Source organism: Jatropha curcas, chromosome 3, assembly GCF_041381405.1.
Source record: "Jatropha curcas cultivar XTBG-Jc1 chromosome 3, XTBG_Jcur_1.0, whole genome shotgun sequence".
Lineage (NCBI taxonomy): Eukaryota > Viridiplantae > Streptophyta > Magnoliopsida > Malpighiales > Euphorbiaceae > Jatropha > Jatropha curcas.
The window spans coordinates 26,620,967-26,639,769 of NC_143153.1; the positions used below are offsets into that span (position 1 = coordinate 26,620,967).

At 29.8% G+C, this 18,803-nt stretch overlaps 3 protein-coding genes across 4 annotated transcripts; 1 reads left to right on the plus strand and 2 right to left on the minus strand.

The window, feature by feature from the left end:
- Positions 1 to 593: 593 nt before the first annotated feature.
- Positions 594 to 2,971, minus strand: LOC105650896 (Cupredoxin superfamily protein). Its single transcript, XM_012237858.4, has 5 exons — positions 2,543 to 2,971; positions 2,346 to 2,438; positions 2,052 to 2,264; positions 1,787 to 1,966; positions 594 to 1,694 (listed from the first exon to the last, which is right to left on the minus strand). Exons 1-5 carry the CDS (start codon positions 2,819 to 2,821, stop codon positions 738 to 740), a joined length of 1,722 nt encoding a protein of 573 aa, XP_012093248.1. The 5' UTR covers positions 2,822 to 2,971; the 3' UTR covers positions 594 to 737.
- A 5,521-nt stretch (positions 2,972 to 8,492) lies between these two features.
- Positions 8,493 to 11,561, minus strand: LOC105628198 (L-ascorbate oxidase). The gene is made up of 5 exons (XM_012209572.4): positions 11,243 to 11,561; positions 11,057 to 11,149; positions 10,677 to 10,895; positions 10,410 to 10,595; positions 8,493 to 9,564 (listed from the first exon to the last, which is right to left on the minus strand). The coding sequence occupies exons 1-5, from the start codon at positions 11,540 to 11,542 to the stop codon at positions 8,605 to 8,607; spliced, it is 1,758 nt and encodes a 585-aa protein (XP_012064962.3). The 5' UTR covers positions 11,543 to 11,561; the 3' UTR covers positions 8,493 to 8,604.
- Positions 11,562 to 15,714: 4,153 nt separating this feature from the next.
- LOC105650889 (Tetratricopeptide repeat (TPR)-like superfamily protein) lies at positions 15,715 to 18,803 on the plus strand. Of its 2 annotated transcripts, none has more exons than XM_020676873.2 (2): positions 15,715 to 16,904; positions 18,277 to 18,803. In XM_020676873.2, the coding sequence occupies exon 1, from the start codon at positions 15,788 to 15,790 to the stop codon at positions 16,901 to 16,903; it is 1,116 nt and encodes a 371-aa protein (XP_020532532.1). In that variant the 5' UTR covers positions 15,715 to 15,787; the 3' UTR covers position 16,904; positions 18,277 to 18,803. The 2 variants fall into 2 exon arrangements, with proteins under 2 accessions (XP_020532532.1, XP_012093242.1); XM_012237852.4 differs by having other exon boundaries at positions 18,391 to 18,803.

Consider the following 18,803-nt stretch of genomic DNA (forward strand, 5'->3'; position numbering starts at 1 on the left):
TGAACAGACACCTAATGAAGGAATTAGTCAAGCACATGTGATTGTTTTAAAGTTTTCCACCTAGAACTTTCCCATATATAAGTAACTTCATGCAATTTATCAATTTATATCACATATAAAACTTCATTTAGTGTACATTTCTTTTAATTTTATAATTTATATTTAAAATAAATTCTAAAAAACTTATAAAATCATTTTGCAAATCAAGCTTTAAATCTAATTAAAAAGAATATAAACAACCAAAATTAATAAATTTTAAATTTTGTACATAATTAAGTATATTATAGATAGATTTATTATTCAGTTTGATTTAGTTTTGAAGCTTATTCGAATCAAATTTATAAGACAATTTGTACAGTATCCAAACAAAATAAAATTATGAAAATACTCAAATCAAATCAAATCAAATGTGAGGTCTATAATATGATAATTTTGTATCAAAATTCTTGCAAGAAAACATTGCATGTGCCAAAAACTTAATTTGAGGTGTTTTTCTACCTTTGATTTTCTAAGTCTTCTTCTTCTTCTTTTTTATTTTTAAAAGAAAAAAGCAAAAAAGAAAAAGAAAAAAGGGATTATGAGTGAAAGTGAATTCAATTATTTCAATTTGATACAAATATAATACAAATGAATCATGTGTACATCAAACTAAAAGAAAAAGAATCATTCTATTCAAAGAAAAAGAAAAAAAAAAAAAAAAAAAAAAAGATCCCATTTATACATTTCAAAGTTACTATCTATGGCTTATGGAAACCTTTAGTCTCTCCACAACCCATAATAGAGGATGGCAATTTCCCAACTCTTTCAATCCCTTCTTCAAAAACAACTCCCATTCCCATGAAAAAATGAGATTCAATATGGCAATGAAATAACCATGCGCCTGGATTATCCGCGACAAATCTCAAAGCAGTCCAGCCATAAGGATGCACAGCCACAGTATTTTTCATAATTGGGTTTTCCAAATTAAAATTCTTCTGATCATTGTACATGTCAAATTTGCCTTTTCCATACCCTAGAACCCAAAAATCATGTCCATGAAGATGCCATGGATGGGTCTCGCTGGTCTTGTTGTTCATAGATATAGCGTTTTGTAGGATAATATCAACTGTTGTGTTGAACTGCAGCCTATAAACGGCATCACTAATTGTCGCATTTGTGTTTTCTGGAACAGTATAAATATCATAACTGCTATAATTATATCCGGTAGGAGGCGAAACCTGGCTAAATACGTGGGTTAAGTTTTTCTTAAGTGCTATAAGGTAAGGAGTGTGCGGCAGGTTAAACGAAACATTGTTTACTGACCATCTATAATACTCATTTACGAGATTTTGTGTGTTTAACATTACGATTGTTCTATGTGGCATTCTGGGAGGGGTGTGAATGTGATCTTTATGAGCTTTGATGGCTACACTTTGCTCGAATCTTGGCTCAGTGTCGTTCCACACTGGGCCGGGCGGCGGAGTTGTTGCTGGAGATCGACGAGGATGGTTTGGGTAGTAGTTGAAGATGCCTAGGCCTAGTGGAGTTTTGGGTTCTCTACTAACAACATTTGTTGTCATCCAATAATTTCTTGAAGGATTTTGGTCTGTTTTTACTAAAACAGAGTACGTCTCGCCAGAGTATATGAACAGGTTTTGTACGACGAATGGTTCAACATAGTGCCCATCTGCTTCAACAACAGTCATATTATGTCCCTGTGCAAGAAAGTTTTGTTTCTGTTAGCAATGAATTAGGAAATTTTACCATTTAGTTGCAAGAAAATAATTTTTGATGACATCCAAATTACCTCAATTTGGAAACTAAGAGCTGATAATGCGGTTAAGCTAGAAACCCTCAGGCGATATGTTTTACCGGGAACAACAGTCATAAAATAGGGAGAGCATTCAGGATTAGTAGCATTGCAAAGACTAGAGGCAATGCCAGGAGTAGAGCAATTGAATCTTCCTTTCCCTTGTATTAAGAGTGACTGAAAATTTTCAAGAGACAAAATATAAGAAATTGAATCAAGAAAAGGAATTGGATGGTAAAAACTAAAGACTAATCTAACTTACATCAGGCTCTCCAACCCATTGAAAGGGAACAGAAGCCAATCCAGTTGCTTGTTCATAAGCACTTTTGTGATACCAATCATTAAGGATAATGCTCCTGTCATAATCGTAGGCGAAAGGTTCCGATTGTCCGTCCGGTAAGGATACTCGGATTGCTCCGTAGAGCCCTTCTTCTCTTTGCATACCATAGTGGGCATGGTACAAGTATGTCCCGGGCTGCATATTGAGAAGGTTAAATCATTATTTATATCATAATAATTTATAGGTTGTATTGAAAAATTTCTCTGAAAAACTTACCCTATCAACAACAAACTGATATTTGAAAGTATCTCCAGGCAAAATTGGGCATTGAGTAACCCCTTCAGTTCCATCAAACCAAGGAGTTCCAATCTGTAATCATAAAAGAAAAAGAAATTTAAAAAAAAAAAATGTAAATCTCCCTGAAAATGGATAATGAAATTTAAACTGAACTGTAGTTGATGCTTTGTACATACCTGTCTTATTCCATGCCAATGGATTGCAGTATTTTCAGTTAACAAACCGTTCTTGACTTCAACGATGACAGTGTCGTTTTGTTGAGCTAAGATCGTAGGACCTGGAGTTCTTCCATTTATAGTAATAGCTAATTTCTTGTAGCAATCAGGAGATTTGTATTCATACTTTATCTCAAATTTATAGTATCTAATTCTTGCCTCTGCAACTGATACAAAAACGAAAAATAACAGAACCAGCAACTTTGCTGCAAGTTTTTGGGCAGATGAAACTTTAATCATTGTGTATTCACCCAACAAATTTAAATTGGCCAAAATAGAGGTATGAATCTCTTTTTCCCTAAAAGAAAATCACCAAATCCGTAAACTTCCAGATTGAGAGAAGGAGACTGTAAATTGTCTCTGTTTTGTTTTTGAGGAGGAAATATGACTTTCCCTCCCCGCATTTTAATGTTTTATAGTGAGGCTTCCCCAAGTCTGAGTCAAATCTAGTGGCGGCTATGGGGCCAATTATCAGGAAAGAGAAGGGAAAATGATTAATGAAAATAAAAAATTAAGAAAAATCATTAGTTTCTTTTATATAATTATAAACCTGCTCTGTGGATATTGAGGAGCTCTGCATAGGCTGAATACAAAGATATGACAATCACGTTTTGTAAAATCATTTGATTGTTGAATTTGGTTAAAGACTTTTAAGTTTCGCATAAAGCACTTACGTTGTTATGTGACAATATTTTTGCATTACAAATCTAGTTTTTCATAAGACAACTAAACACATAACGATCAATTGTCAATTCATTAGAGAAAATATCTTAGTGAGATTATTAAAGTAGAACACATCAAGACAAACAAACAAGTTGCAGAGTTACTAAAAAGCTTTGAATCGTGAGCAATTCTATTTCTTATTGAGCAAAGTTGAGAACAGTAACATTTATGCTCAACTTAGTGGAGAGTGTTAAATGTAAATATTTATTTATTGGCTGAATATATAAATTTATTTATGTACTTTAAATATAAAATTTTGTATCACTCTAAACTTTTTGAATGAACTATTATTTCTTTAAAATTATAAATTTATGGTAATATTGTAAATTTATGCGCATTACCAACAATATTTTTTGGTGCTTTTGATTTATACGTGGAAATATTGATTTTACATGTAATTATTAAAACTTTTGCAACAATAATTTACATATTTTTTTAATTTTGTAATAAGTGTCCAATCGGTCATATTTCATTAGTCGAAATATATGGTAGACAAATTTTTCAAGTTAACTTTTTTAATAGATCTAATTTTATAAGTTAAAATGTTCAATAAATTACAGTAAAAAATTGAGAATGCCAAAACATTTTTTATGTAAAATATAGGATGAATGCATTGGCCTTCTATAATTACATATTTTGCCACTCTATATATAATAAAAAGGCTCAAACATTCAATAGAAGGTCAGAAATATGGCATTTTACAATTTCACTTTCTCCCAATGGGATTCTTGATTAAAGAAAGAAAAGCTTACCAAATGTTGTTGAATTTTTTTTCTAAATAAGTTGTTGAACTACTTCATCTGGTCTATTCTAAATAAGCACTCTCTTTTTCTCATAATTTGTGTCTTAATTTAACTTTATACAGAGATTAAAAAAATTTAGTTAATATAGTTAAATTATAATTTTTGCTTAATTTTTTTTCTAATATACCCTTATGTTAATATTTATAAAAATCAAACGATCCATATTAAATTATTCTTGAAATTAATTAAATATTCAATTAAATAGAATTTTATTGGAAGATTAAAGGTTGATATATTGATTTTATTTATATCGAGATTTAATTAATAACAATATAGTAGTTTGAGTATTATATTTTTTTGACAAAGAAGCATATCAAATAAGGATAAAATAATAAATTTTAAATATTATTAACTTATAAAAAAAATGAAAAATGACAATAATTTGAGAGGGATGTTACTTTTATTAACGGATGGGGTGAAATTACTGTAGAGAATTAAGATTTTCTGTACCCATACAAATCCCAAGGATGTTACTTTATTAATAAGAAAGAAGAGGATAAAATTAAATTAAGGGTTAAGTAATGTTGTTTCAAATTAAAAATTGTGCTTTTCACATGGAGTTTGAATAAAGAAAGAGCTTTTTGGATTTTATCTTTCAGAATGATTCAATCATGTGCGAAAGGAATCCGACAAGTTAACATTATTGTAATTAAATTAAACTTAATTAAAACTTAAAAGAAACAGCAAAACCGTGTTTCTGCAATTTCAAGAAACATCTTTGCATTTTCCGCTAATTATGCTAAGATTTGTACTGTTCAGCCTAACAGTTAAAGTTGTCGAGGTCATGAAATTCGAAGGACGAGTTGATTTCTGTCTTAATTTTATTTTAATAGATTTTAATTTTATTATTTTCCAATAATTTTTTGTCTTAATATATTTTGTAAATCCCTTTCTTTCTCATTACAGTTTGTTTGAATATATGGAAGAAGAAATCGATAGGAGGAAGAAAAAAACAGAGAAGAAGAGAATATATATATATATATATATAGCTGTTCTCTTACGTTAGGACGAAAGAAGAAAAATGAAAAAATATATTTTATTTCACATTAAATACTGTAAATTCCAAATTCATCTATCATTTTCTCATCAATTTGAAAAGATTTTAATTTTGTACGTTTGGAAGGAAAATGGTACATATTTTCATTACTTGGATATTTTTCTCGTCCTTTCCAAAAAGAAAAATATCTTTGTAAATCTTTTTTTTTTATTATTGTATTCATTTTTGTTTACTTGCATAAAGGATCCTAAATCAGCTTTTCTTTTTAATCATAAATGAGCTTTTTAATACATTTTTTTAAAAGTAATTAACCCAAAATTAAAAAAAAATAAAAGAAAAAAAAAAAGAATAACAAAATTTGAATTTGATAATTAACAAAGAAAAACAAGGGAAAGAAATTTCTTGTGAACTGTAAATAAAGTTATATATGGAATTCTTAAAAAAAATTGTTAATGATGATTCTTGAATTGTGTAAACTCGCTTAAGATTTCTGGGAAAGTTCCTAAAAAATCATTTTAAAAAACATTTTATACATAAAGTTTATTACCAGATTAAGAGTTTATGTCGTCATATTATTGTTAAAATTTTACTTTTCTTTTTTGGATTAATGAATAAAGGGAAAGAGAAGCATTTAAAATACGACCATTTGCACATGTTGAACAGGAAAATTTTTAGATTAAGAACAGTTGCTAGGAGTTGAAGTTGAATAGTCAACAGTCTTTTTTTTTTTTTTTTTTTTTTTTTTTTTTTTTTTTCTCTTTCCCTCTCTTTTTTCTTTCTTTACAAATAGTCAATATAGCCATGAATACTTAAAAGGTTGACTTTGAATAGTCAACCTTAATTAATGATGTAAGTTAATTAACAGATCCACAATGTATCCTACATACTTTGTGTTCTAGCACTATAGATTCGTCAGAATTTGAATCAATTATTCAAGATTGTAAAATACTTTTAGCTAACTAAGGGTGGCCATATTACGGTTTCGGGAACCGGAATCGTAGGTTCGAACCGGTCCCGAACAGTAACAGAAATCAGTGGGAACCGGAATTGGTCAGAACTGGAATCGGAACCGGAGATTTTGGTTCCAGATTTGTGGAACCGCAAACCAGCGGTTCCATAAACCAGTTGGAACCGGATTGGAACCGTCGGTTCTTCAGCCGGTTAGAACTGGTTTGAACCGATGGTTCTAGCCGTTAGAAACTGTCAGTTTTGTGTTTTTTTTTTTTTAATTTTATTGTGAAATCTCAAGTCTTTAAAAAAAAAATTTAATTGAATCATTTTTTAATTTTTTTAGGTGTATTTTTTTTTTTACAAAAAACTTTCACAAATTTATTAAATTTTGAAAACCGGTCTTTAAAATTTAAAATTTAAAATTATATGATTTGCAGGAAAACCGGTCGGAAAACTGATCGGAACCGTTGGTTTTGACACTGTACCAGAACCGGAACCGTTCGGTTTCAAACCGGAACCGAAAATTTTCAAACTGCCCATATAATATTATGGTTATATGTATAACCATAGAAAGTGATTGAATTTAATGAGATATATTTAAACTAATTTGAAATAAAACAATAACTAAAAAGTTCATAGGAGAGAATAAAAATAATACTTGTTTTTTAATTATTATATTAATATCAATTAATTAAAAGTTATTTTATACTTGAAGGAAGTATCCCTGTAAGTTCCCCCGTCGTCCTTAATCAGGTGGTCGTTTTCTTTGAGTCGATTGAAGCGAAGAAATAAATTTGGATATACAGAAAATCAATTACCAAAGAAAATGAAATGTGAAGCTACGTATTAGCATATTATTAGCCGAAAGGTAAAGTCACAACTTACAATTCTTTTATTTGGAAAGGAAAATGAAGTGAACGCGGTTTTGACCATTTGCTTCGAATTATTTTATTTAGATGCTAACGTTGTGTGTCGATTTGATTACAATTAGAGTAATATATACTTAATCATCTGATTAGTTTTTTTCACTTATGTGAGGCTGAATTCGAATCATCTAAATCACAACTGTTTTCATCAATTTGATGAGCTAAGGGAAAATTTATCTCTATTGTGTAGCTCGCAGTGCTATTTTGGCTACAACAACCTCCAATGAATTAAATATATATATATATATATTTTAAGACTTTCATCTCTTATTTTTTAAAAAATTATTATTATAATATAAGTATCTTATGCTTAAATTCATTATCAGTTCCTTCCGTCTAAAAAGCCATCACTTCACCATTAATTAAATACACTTTATGGATGAAATATGTGCAAAATTTTATTTAATAAACTTTAGACTCTAGCATTTTTAATTTTTAAAAAGAAATAAAAATACAATGAATAGCGGGCTAGAGCTATTTTTATGATAAATTATTAAATATTTCAGTTTTTCATTGTATTTTGTTTCGTTCTAAACATTAAAAATGATGGAGATTAAAATTTATCAGTTAACTTTTTGCAACATGTTCCTATATATAAATAATATGTATTTATTTATTTATTTTATTTTCTACACATCAAAATTAAGATTTCCACTCCTTAAAAAAAGAAAAGAAAAGAAAAAGTAGAAATTTCACATGTTAGCTCATGTTTGGATCTTTTCTTTTTGTCACTGTTCTAACGTCTCTATTACAAAAATGTAACTTTCAATCAAGATTAAAGTTGAAGGGTTTAAAATCGGGATATAGTGGCAAAACTCTATTCAAGATATTTCATTTTCTCTGTACGTTCCAAAATTTTCTTAGCAATAAAACAGTCAATATGAAATATTTTTCGTGTGTGAAATGGCAAGTTATGTGTTAGTTGGAATTTTTTTTTTAATTAAAGGTCTTTAATTTTTATCATATTTAGCAGCAAAAATAAAATTAAAAATGAACAGAAGCTTACAATTTTTTAATGGATCTTTAAAATTCTTCTTTTTTTTTATCTTTTTTTTTTTAATTTATAATTAAGCCTTCTTCGTTAATTTTCTGGCTATATCCCTCCTAAGAAATAATATTATATTAAATAACAAGAATCAAATAGTCAAATATTATATGGTACGTATTTAAGTCATAAAATGATAATTTTTCTTTGTAAAGGGAAGACTAAATAGTTTAAAATGACTTTACCTTTCCCTTTCACAAAGAAAGTATTCTCTTTTAACTGATGTTTCGGGTATCCAACCTAACATATTTTTGGAAGCAAATGAAACCTTAAATTCAATCTTTCAATTAGAGATAATTTTTTAATACTAGTTAGTTAGTCATAAATTATTTTTTTGTTAAAAATAATATGAAATTCGTATTCATAAAGAAACAATCAAATGATTGAACCATAGACAGACATTTTTCTTTCTTTCCTTTTTTTTTTTTTTTTTTTTTTTCTGGGAACTTCAACCACAGAGGACTTGATTACTCATAAATCATAATCAAGCATATCATTACAATTATTTTAAAAAAATTTAACATGAAACTACTTTAAAAAAGAAATGCATATCTAAATCCTGAGTTCCTACAACTCTGTCAACCAAGTGTACTATTAATGAAACGTTTGGTTTCTCCACAACCCATATTAGCTTGTGGAGGATCCGCAACCATTTCGGATCCTGATTCAAACAAAGCCAACATACCCAAATAAAAATGAGACTCAATATGGCAATGAAAGAGCCAAATGCCAGGATTATCAGCTCTAAACCTCAAAGCAGTCCATCCATAAGGGTAAAGCGGCACCGTATTCTTCATTATAGGATTATCCAGATTATACTTCACATCACCTGTACTATTAAACTTTCCATCCCCAAAACCCAACACCCAAAAATCATGTCCGTGAAGATGCCACGGATGTGTCTCACTACTATTTTCAGTCAAAGTATTTGCATTTTGTAGTATAATATCGACCGTTGAATTGAATTTTAGCCTATAAATTGATGAACTAGAAGTAGCATTTGGGTTCTTAGGAACACTATAAATATCATAACTTGGGTCATAATCTTCTGGAGGTTGACTTTGGTCAAAAGCATCAGTCAAGTTTCTCTTTAATGCAATTAGATATGGTGTACTAGGTAAAGAATGAGAAACATTGTTTAACGACCAACGGTAATTACCGTTGATTGTGTTTTGTGTATTCAAAAGTGTAATTACTCTATCTGTTGTATTAGGTGGTGGTTCTACATGACCTCTGAGAGCTTTAATGGCGAGGCTTTGTTTGACTTGTGAAGCGGTGTCGTTCCAGATGGGTCCAGGTGGTGGTGGTGTGGGAGGTAATTTGTGGAAATGATTTGGGTAATAGTTAAAAATGGCTAATCCATTTGGAGTGGATGGTTTTCGAGCAACCACATTAATTGTTGCCCAATAGTTCCTTGTTGGGTCTTGAGTTGCGTTGACTAAAACAGAGTATGTTTCGCCTGAGTATATGTATAAGTTTTGGGTTATAAATGAATCGACGTATGTTCCGTCAGCTTCAACCACCGTCATGTTATGGCCCTATTTAACAATTAAAAATAGTAATTTAGCCACATTTAATTACTAAGATTATAAGATTGTGAGTTCAAATTGCAATTACAGTTAAAATTTCTGTTCTATTAGCTTTCAGCTAGTAGCTTAAATTAGAAATATTCAGTAAAAAAATTGCTTAATAAGTTGTTTAACTTAAAATGGTAAAAAAAAATATTAGTTATTTAATTAGCAGAATTTGGAGAAAAAAATAGGTATAATATCAAAAAAAAAAATTTAATTAAAAGCTAAACGTTACAATTTTTAACATTTTATAAAAAGTTTTCACAACTTCTAAATATATTATCGAACTCTATAATTAATAGGGATAGAGTTTTGAATTTTGATTTAGTTAAAATGTTAAAAGCTAATTCAAAATCTGGTACATGACTTAAAGCATAACTCAGTAATAACTACGTGTGTGAAAGCTAGTATATCTAGATTCAAGTTTCCTCCCAACACTCATAAAAAAAAGAGCTAAATTAATTTTTAAAAAAATAGAATAAGTGTTTTATAATTGGATATGACAGACTGACTGAGTAAGTTTAAATTGCAAATTAACTGCTAGTTTGATCTGATTTGATAAAAAAATTGAACATAGGTGAAGTTAGAATTTAAAATCACAAAATATCGAGTTTTAAATATGAAAATTGAACATAACAAATGATTAAAATATTAAGATAAAATTTAAAAAATACTCTAGATTTAATCTCAAAATTCTTTAATAATTATAAATTTTTTGTTTAATCAGTCAAATCAGATTTTAAAAGTATGATCTAAAACTTGCATCAATAGTTCATCATTTCAAAAAATTGATTAAGCAGAAATGACATTACCTCTATTTGGAAACTGAAGGAAGACAATGAAGTCAAGCTAGCAATCCTGTAACGATATGTTTTTCCAGGGATTACAGTTAATACAGCAGGAGAACATAAAGGATTGGTTGCATTACAAATTTCAGGGCCTACACTTGAACCCAAGAGAGAACAATTGTACTTTCCTCTTCCATTGATCAAAAGTGACTGAAATATATAACAAAATCAATAAATATTATATACATTAATCTGTTATATTATATGTATGTACAGAAAATTTTCACATACCTGAGGCTCTCCAATCCACTGAAAGGGTATTGAAGATAAGTTTGTGGCTTGTTCATAAGGAGTATCGTGGTACCAATCACTGAGGATAATTTCTCGATCATAATCGTAAGGGAAAGGGAAAGGTTCTGATTGTTCTTTCGGAAGTGATACTCTGATTAATCCGTAGAGTCCTGCTTCTCTTTGCATTCCATAATGTGAATGATACATATATGTCCCTGGCTGCCATTGGTAAAATCACAAATGTCGATACATTTTATAATTAAACAGTATAAAGAATTTTCTATTCAAATTTATTGTTTATATGAATTCCAACTATTTTAATCGACATAAAAATTCTGACTCCGTTACTGATTGGACCTAATAAACATTTAGTGACATACCCTATCAACGACAAATTTGTAGGTAAAGGTATCTCCAGGCATTGTTGCACATTGAGTTACTGAATCTGTTCCATCACTCCATGGTGTTCCTATCTGCTCAGTCCAAATAAATAAACAATCACTAAACAAGGAAGGGAAAAGGAATAGTAAATATTTATAATTATATACATAAAGAAAAGTATTTACCTGGCGAATACCATGCCAATGAATGGCAACATTTTCCATTACCAAGTTGTTAATAACATTGACGATAACTGTATCTCCTTGCACTGCACTGATTGTTGGCCCTGGAGTCATTCCATTAATGGCAATAGAAAGCTTCTTATAGCAATCAAGATACTTGAACTGATATGATACTTCAAATGTAAGGTTAAGGACTCTTGCTTCCACACAAATTGGAATGTTAACTAAAGAAAACAAGAGGAATGCAGCCTGAAACATTGTTAGAATTCTTGGGATGTTTTGCAAGAGAAAGAGACAACCCATGTCTTGGATTTTTTTCAAGCTTTTCTTATGGTTTTGCTTTGTTTGCTTCATAGCTCTTATTCTTATATAATGTCACTCGGTAAAGATTAATTGCAAACGAACTGTTTTACCTTTAAAAATAAATTGCAATTATATTCATTTGATCAAAATCACATCATTATTTTTTACAATTGAGAACAAAGGAAGTTACAGTAGAATTGGGTTGGGAGATGAATGATTTAAAAAATAGATGAATATAATAAATTATAGTGTAAGAACGTTATAAATGTTAATACATTCAAATCTCTCTATGCATACATAACGGTCAAAGACAAGATCTAACTATATGTGTAAAAAATTCAAGGCAACGTGTTAATATAGATAATAGATCTACCAATGCGTATTCTTGTCGGCTAATTCTAGCAGACACTGGTCTTTCTCTTCAGTCGGAGGAGAAAACAATTTTTCTTTTGTTCTGTATTTGCGAAAATCATTATCCTTATGAATATTTGGGAATCTGTCATATTCAAAATGCAATGCACTGCCATATCCAGGCTTGGCGGGATATCACGTTAAACGTATTGTTCTAACGGAAAGATCTACACATTTTTAGTATATCAATTTCTATCAGATAAATTACAAATAATGTTTTGGTTTAAAGGTTAAGCATATTGTTCCAATTAAGATCTCATTACAGATTTATATCACATCAGAGAAGCTTTATTCTTTTTTTCCTAAATTAGGGGATGTTCCTCCACATTTTTAGTATGTCACATAAAATTTTTAATCCTCCCAACAAATAGGTTTTTGAAACTGGAACTTATATTCTAACTAATACAAGGATTGGGACCAACACAATGTTTATTGTTTTACTAATTTAATACTCAATTGGTTGCGCTAAATTCGGACCAACACATGTACATGTGTATATTGTGTTTCAATTTAATTATTCATTTTACAATGCATCGGCCATTGGAGACATCGAAATAAATTTTGAATAAAAATCCCTTTTTTTTTTCTTTGTCGAGATCCCTCTGGCTAGCATCTCACCTAATGTGAGTTTATCTAAATTGATAATACCAATGGCACGTTGATCAAACACAATTAGACATGGCCTGAATGATTTTTTTATCTCTTGTAAAAGATATAAATGGTGAGAATTCTTGAATTTGAGTCCTTTCCATAAAAATTATCACTAATTGAATGAATATATTTAAAGGGGGGACAATCAATACTGTGTAGCTTACAATATTATTCCGGTCCATTGAACCGTTCATATATTAAAAAAAAAAACAACCACTTTTATTACTCTAAAATATTTATTTAAAATGACTTTTTGATTTATAAAAAGTATTATTTTTTTTCCAAATTTTATTTTTTTCTTATTAAACACAATAATCATTTGTTACAATTTTTTCAAATTATAATTAAAAGCTAAAACGTGAAATATAAAAGTTGATGGAAGATATTACATTTTAAAGAAAAAAATTAATTTAAATTATCTGAATAAATTAATAAGAGAAACTAAGAATTTTCATCGATAGTTCATAAGGATACTAGTTATAATTAAATGTGTTTTTTAAGAAAAACACCAACTAATAAAACTATATCATTCTACACAAAAAACAATGCATGTGGAGTTTCCGTTGATTGTACGCAAGTGTGATATTTATATGAAGAAGTGGACAAATATAATAAAACAAAAATTACTAATTTATAATGCTAAGATTAATTAAAGTTGTTTAGAAACAACATGTGAAATTAAACTCTATTTATTGGTAGTTTATATTCAAATATGTTTGACAACTATGTCATTTCTATTGGACCCATACTTTTATTCTATAATTTTCTTTATTATTTGTCTCGAATTATAAGTAATTTTCCTTTTACTTATAATTAATCTATTAAGTTTTTAATATCTTCTTATATTATGTTTTATTATTATTATTATTATTAATTTTGAAGTAAATTGCTTGTAAATTACAAATTATTGAACCCAAATATCGATTTCCTTGAATTATAAGTTCCAATAAGAAATTGAGTTTTATTTCTATTCATTTTTGAAATGAATAGGATTCAAAGTGGCCGGTAGATTACTCTATTCATTTAAAAACAGTTAAAATTATTTCTATTCATTTCATCAATAAATTACTATTTTATCTCTATATTTTATCAAAATTAAATAATATATTTATGCATTTATTAACTATTTTGTCCCTATATTTTATCAAAATTAATTGATAAGTACATTTAATGAAAAGTAAAAATAATTAACATAAGGAATAACAATGTAATAAAGGCGAAATATATGAACAAAAATATATATATTCTAAAAATGCAACAATAAAATTATGTATTTTGATAAAATACAAAGATAAAAAAAAAAAAAAAAAAAAAAAGTAAAACTTCCATTAATTGATTAGTAAATTGAAGCAATGATTAGAAGATATTGGAATTTTGATTGATTTTGTGTTCCAATTACAAGACAACAAGAATCAAATTGTATTAGTGTTTTCAATTGGAATGATTTATTATTTTTATGTATTTAATCTCTTTACCATTGCACTCAATTACTTAGATTGTACTCAGAGACAAAATCAACCTTATTTGTATACTCGATTTAAGAAAAATTTGATGGTAATTGATTAGACCAATGATATTAAAATAAAATATATGTTAATATGGAGAAGTGACAAACACCAAATATGTTATCTCTGGTCCAAGAGAAAGATAAATCTATATATATTAATATCTAAAATCCATTTGTAGGGATAGAATAATCAAAACAGAAGTCTCTAAGAATAACAAAAATAGAATAGGATAAAAAGGACATAGTTTAAATGGAGACTTAAACTTATATTGAGTCATTTCTATATAAATAAAAAATAAATAAACTAATTATCATAGATTTTAAACTAATAATACTAAATGTTAAATGTTAAGGTAACTTATTTATTAAAAATATTAGATTAATTTAATTTACATTGTGAAAATAGTGGAGAATTAAGTACGTGACTATATGAGTGTTAGAAAGATATTAAAATGATGAAATTTAGAAAAATACAATCAGAATTGCAATGATAAATGATTAGAAATGAACAGGGGCAAAATAGTAAAACAAAAGCTAAAACGCTATTCAAATGAATAATAACTTCTATTATATGACAAAGGGCAAAATGGAGAAAATATGGAAAAGATGTGGTTTAATTGGAAAAAAAAATACTATTTAGTAAATATGACAAAGGACAAAATGGAAATAGTATGAAAAATGATATGGTTTTTGTGGAAACACATTGTTCTATGAATAGTGTTTTTGAATTTTGTTTTAGTATTTATATAAAGTTTATTTATAATACAACCAAAACCTATTTACAAGCTAATTTATAATTTAAAATACATATATGAAGCTAAAAGAAATCAAATACAAACTATTTTGAATACAAAAGAAATTCTAATTCAAATTATTTTAAATATGAGCACAATCTAAATAAATCAATGTATTTATCTACAGTGAAATAGATTGAAAATACACCTGCGATGGTCCTCTTTTATGCCAAAGCTGGATACTGGGCCCCAGCAATTCTGAACCAAACCCATGACACTCGGCCCCTTTTATTATCTCTCCATGAAGAATGGGCCGAAATAACTTTGGGCCTTCAAGGCCTTTTTCGCATTCGGGCCTAATGTTGGTCGGCGTGAACAGTTATATAAACAAGTTAAGTAATAGTAATATTGAAATTAAATAAAAATCTTTTTGAATCACAAATTATAATAATGAAATCATGAAACATCCACAAACCAAGGCATAATCTAGTGTTGAGTGGATATACGATCTGACAATAGATGTAAGTTCGAATCTCTCTCTTCAATATTAAAAAAAAAAAATCATGAAATACCCTCATAATCTAAAGATAATTGTTTAAAATATAAATTAACCAAGCTTTAAATAGAAGCTTTTTTTTTTTTTTAAATAATACTGCGGTTATATATTCTTAGGAATTAAGTTAGTAGTAAAGTTTGTGGCATGTGGAATGGTTTAGCCCTAAAAAAACAGGCAAACTAATTATCTAATCACATAAATCTTATAATTGATCCAATGGTAGGCTGTAAGAGTTCACAATAAATGTTGTGCAGACACGCCACACCAAATCCGTGCCACCGAAGTATCACTTGCAAGTTGCACCTAAAGCCCATTCCAAAAATAAAACTTTCCTCAAACTATCCACAGTTACACCAGCGACGCACATTATCCTTCCACCACTGACCATGGACGCTGATACAACAGATACGCAACCGGAACCCGTATCGCTTTCCTCCGATCCGCTGTCAAACCAATTCGGTTCCCTCAATGACTTAGCCCACGAGCTCGCATCTCTCCAGGACCTTGCCAACCGCGGCAGCTGGCGCTCGATCCTCGACAAGGTCGCTCGTGCTCGCTCTCTGGCTCTCCTCACCACTCCTCACGATCACCTCACTTACCTGGCCTACAACGTCCTCGCTTTCGTAAAACTACGCCGCTTCAAAGACGCTCTCACGGAACTTGATTCCGTCGACGATTTCGATAGCCACCATTACCGTTACGAAACTTATCCAAAAATCTACCCTCATCGGCACGGTTCTATGGTTCCTTTCTCTCTCCGATGGCTCCACGCTGTGATCCCCTTAAAATTAGGTAATCGTCAAGAAGGATTAGATCGGTTTTATATTTTGCTCGATTTTGTTCGCGGAAAACTGAAGGAAAAACAAGGTTTTGATTTTTCAAGTAAAATTTGGAGAAATAGAGAGGTTTTTGTTATGAATTGGATAATTAGTGAGCATTTGAAGAATAAAGAGTTCACTATCTGTTTGGATTTGATTAAAGATTTGGTTTCCCGTGGTAACTTTGATCCAGTTTTGTTGTCAAAATTAGGTTGTATACAGATGCAAATTGGGGATTTAGAAGGAGCAAAGGGTTCATTCGAGAAGGTAGAGAAATTGTTGGAGGAGAGAATTGCTGGTGGTAGTGATGAGTCCTTGAGCGAGGTTGAGTTCAGGAATCTTGTGAATAGGAATAAGGCATTGGTGTATTTGGTTGGGAAAGATTATGTGTCGGCAGTGAGGGAGTATGAGGAGTGCATTGACAGAGATCCTATGGATGTTGTGGCCATCAATAACAAAGCACTCTGCTTGATGTACTTGAGGGATTTGTCGGATTCCATTAAGGTTTTGGAGAACTCTCTTGAGAGAGTTCCTACAGTAGCATTGAATGAGACACTTGTAGTGAATTTGTGTAGTATGTATGAGTTGGCTTATGTTAATCATTCTGACATTAAGCGGACTCTAAGCAATTGGATTGCTCGAGTTGCTCCTGATGATTTTGATTCGTCTTCTACGAGGATTTAAGGTAGTGTTCCTCAGTTTCATTGTTTGGGATAATTTAACTGCATGTTTTTGACTTGCATTGTCGAATGTCTTTGGTTAGATATAATATTTAGTTTCAGAATTGTTTTGTTCTTTGATAGTGTATATTAATTCCAACGTGTATGAAATGATCACAGATTTTACTTGATATGAATCTTTCAGTGCTTACTTAATACTCTTATTCTCATTTTAATATTGTAGCTGAACTGCTGAAGTTATTTAGCGAATTGGATATTCATTAATAGAGTTTATAGTTTTTGACCTACTTGTAACTCCGCTGCTTGTGAATGGTGAGTAATCCTGGAAATGGAGTGTGGGCGATTCGTATCTCAGCCTATTTTCGAAAATTAAATGATATTTATTTGTTCAAGCATTTGTTTACTTGAATTTCAATTTTGTATGGTTTTTCATTCTCTTGCATTATAATAATTGAGTCAAGCTTGCTTTATCTGTGTCAAATTGTTGATCATGCCACAATATTGCACAAGCACATAAAGATTAATAAGATGGTAGCCATTTAGAAACAAGCTGCCATTATTACCATATATCTTATCATGCAATTTGAAATGCTTTTTGTATGTCATCAGACAAATAGTTGTTTAGAAGTTTTTGCTAAATGTGGCTTTATATTCAAATCCACTAAACTAGGCTGATTGTAGCCTAAACCTATGATTTTGCTTATATTATATTGGGCATAATTGTCAAATCGAGAATCGAATTGAGAATTTGAAATCCCTATTTTTTGAATCGAGAATCGAATCGTATCATAAGATTCGATTGTTCAATTAAAAATTATTAATTTTTTTCAACAAATATTAAAAATCCAAATGCAAATCATAAAATAGAATTGAATTGAAGGACATATAATATGTCAGTACCTGATTGTAATTGCAGAGAATATAATAGTAATTGTGTGAATTAGTTTGGGCTTTAATTATAAATATTTTGTTTCCTTGTGACATGACAGTGATTAAAGTGCACTACAAAGTGATTAAAGTGCACTACAAATAGTCTACTATGCATATATGGAAAAATTAGTCATTTCTCCTCTAGTAATATCTGTTCAAATTCTCTCTGTTTAATTATCCTTATGGCTTTGTTTTCTTTCTCTTTCTCCTCCTCTCTTCATATATGTTCTCTCTTCTATTTTCTACTTGTTTCTTAGTAAACAAACATAGATTAGACAATGCATGGAGCAGTTTTCTCTTTTATTTTACTTTTTTCCAACTGATTTCCTAATCGTGTGAATCGACCGATTCATTGCGATTCGTCAATTCGCCACTTATTCGATCGATTCATCACCGATTCAGGCTTCTTTCCGATTCTACACTAAGATTCGTATCGTTTTCCATTAGATTCAATACGAATCGTACGATTCGAACAACACTGATATTGGGGATTACTTATTGCAATGCAAAGCTTTCACCAGAACACATTTGACTCCTCCAGTGTTACTCGTATACTTTCAGGTGGACATGCATTTCTTTCAGTTGCCATAGATCTAACGGAAGCCGTGGTGAACTTTCAATTGTAGAAATCGTAGAACTTAATATAATGCATTGTCGTTGTACCTAAGTTCTGTGATTGTGATCCTGGAACCTTCTTATGTAGCTGTCATGGTCCTTCGTCAAACCTTTGGAGGCATGAACATCTGATCCATCTAGTATGTTGGGTCAAAGTAAGCATACAAATGAGAATAACATTTAAAATGAATCATTGATATGACATTGTATGATTTTTGAGCATCTTCTTTATGATTTTTACATGTAGCAAATATGATTGCTACGGAGATGGTCTGCATTTTCTATTCATTAGCAAGTAGGCTTATCTTTATAAGAGTAAATTACCATTACCCATTGAGGTTTTACTTAATGTATTATTA

Bases quoted from the DNA above. Each gene is read 5' to 3' on its own strand.
- LOC105650889 (XM_020676873.2), top strand. From the start codon at position 15,788: ATGGACGCTGATACAACAGATACGCAACCGGAACCCGTATCGCTTTCC.
- LOC105628198 (XM_012209572.4), bottom strand. From the start codon at position 11,542: ATGGGTTGTCTCTTTCTCTTGCAAAACATCCCAAGAATTCTAACAATG. The intron at 10,896-11,056 runs GTATGTCACTAA...TACCAATGGCAG, and splicing joins ACAAATTTGTCGTTGATAGG to CCAGGGACATATATGTATCA. The intron at 9,565-10,409 runs GTAATGTCATTT...ATTGTTAAATAG, and splicing joins CCTTCAGTTTCCAAATAGAG to GGCCATAACATGACGGTGGT.
- LOC105650896 (XM_012237858.4), bottom strand. From the start codon at position 2,821: ATGATTAAAGTTTCATCTGCCCAAAAACTTGCAGCAAAGTTGCTGGTT. The intron at 1,967-2,051 runs GTAAGTTAGATT...GAAAATTTTCAG, and splicing joins AATGGGTTGGAGAGCCTGAT to TCACTCTTAATACAAGGGAA. The intron at 1,695-1,786 runs GTAATTTGGATG...TTTCTTGCACAG, and splicing joins CTCTTAGTTTCCAAATTGAG to GGACATAATATGACTGTTGT.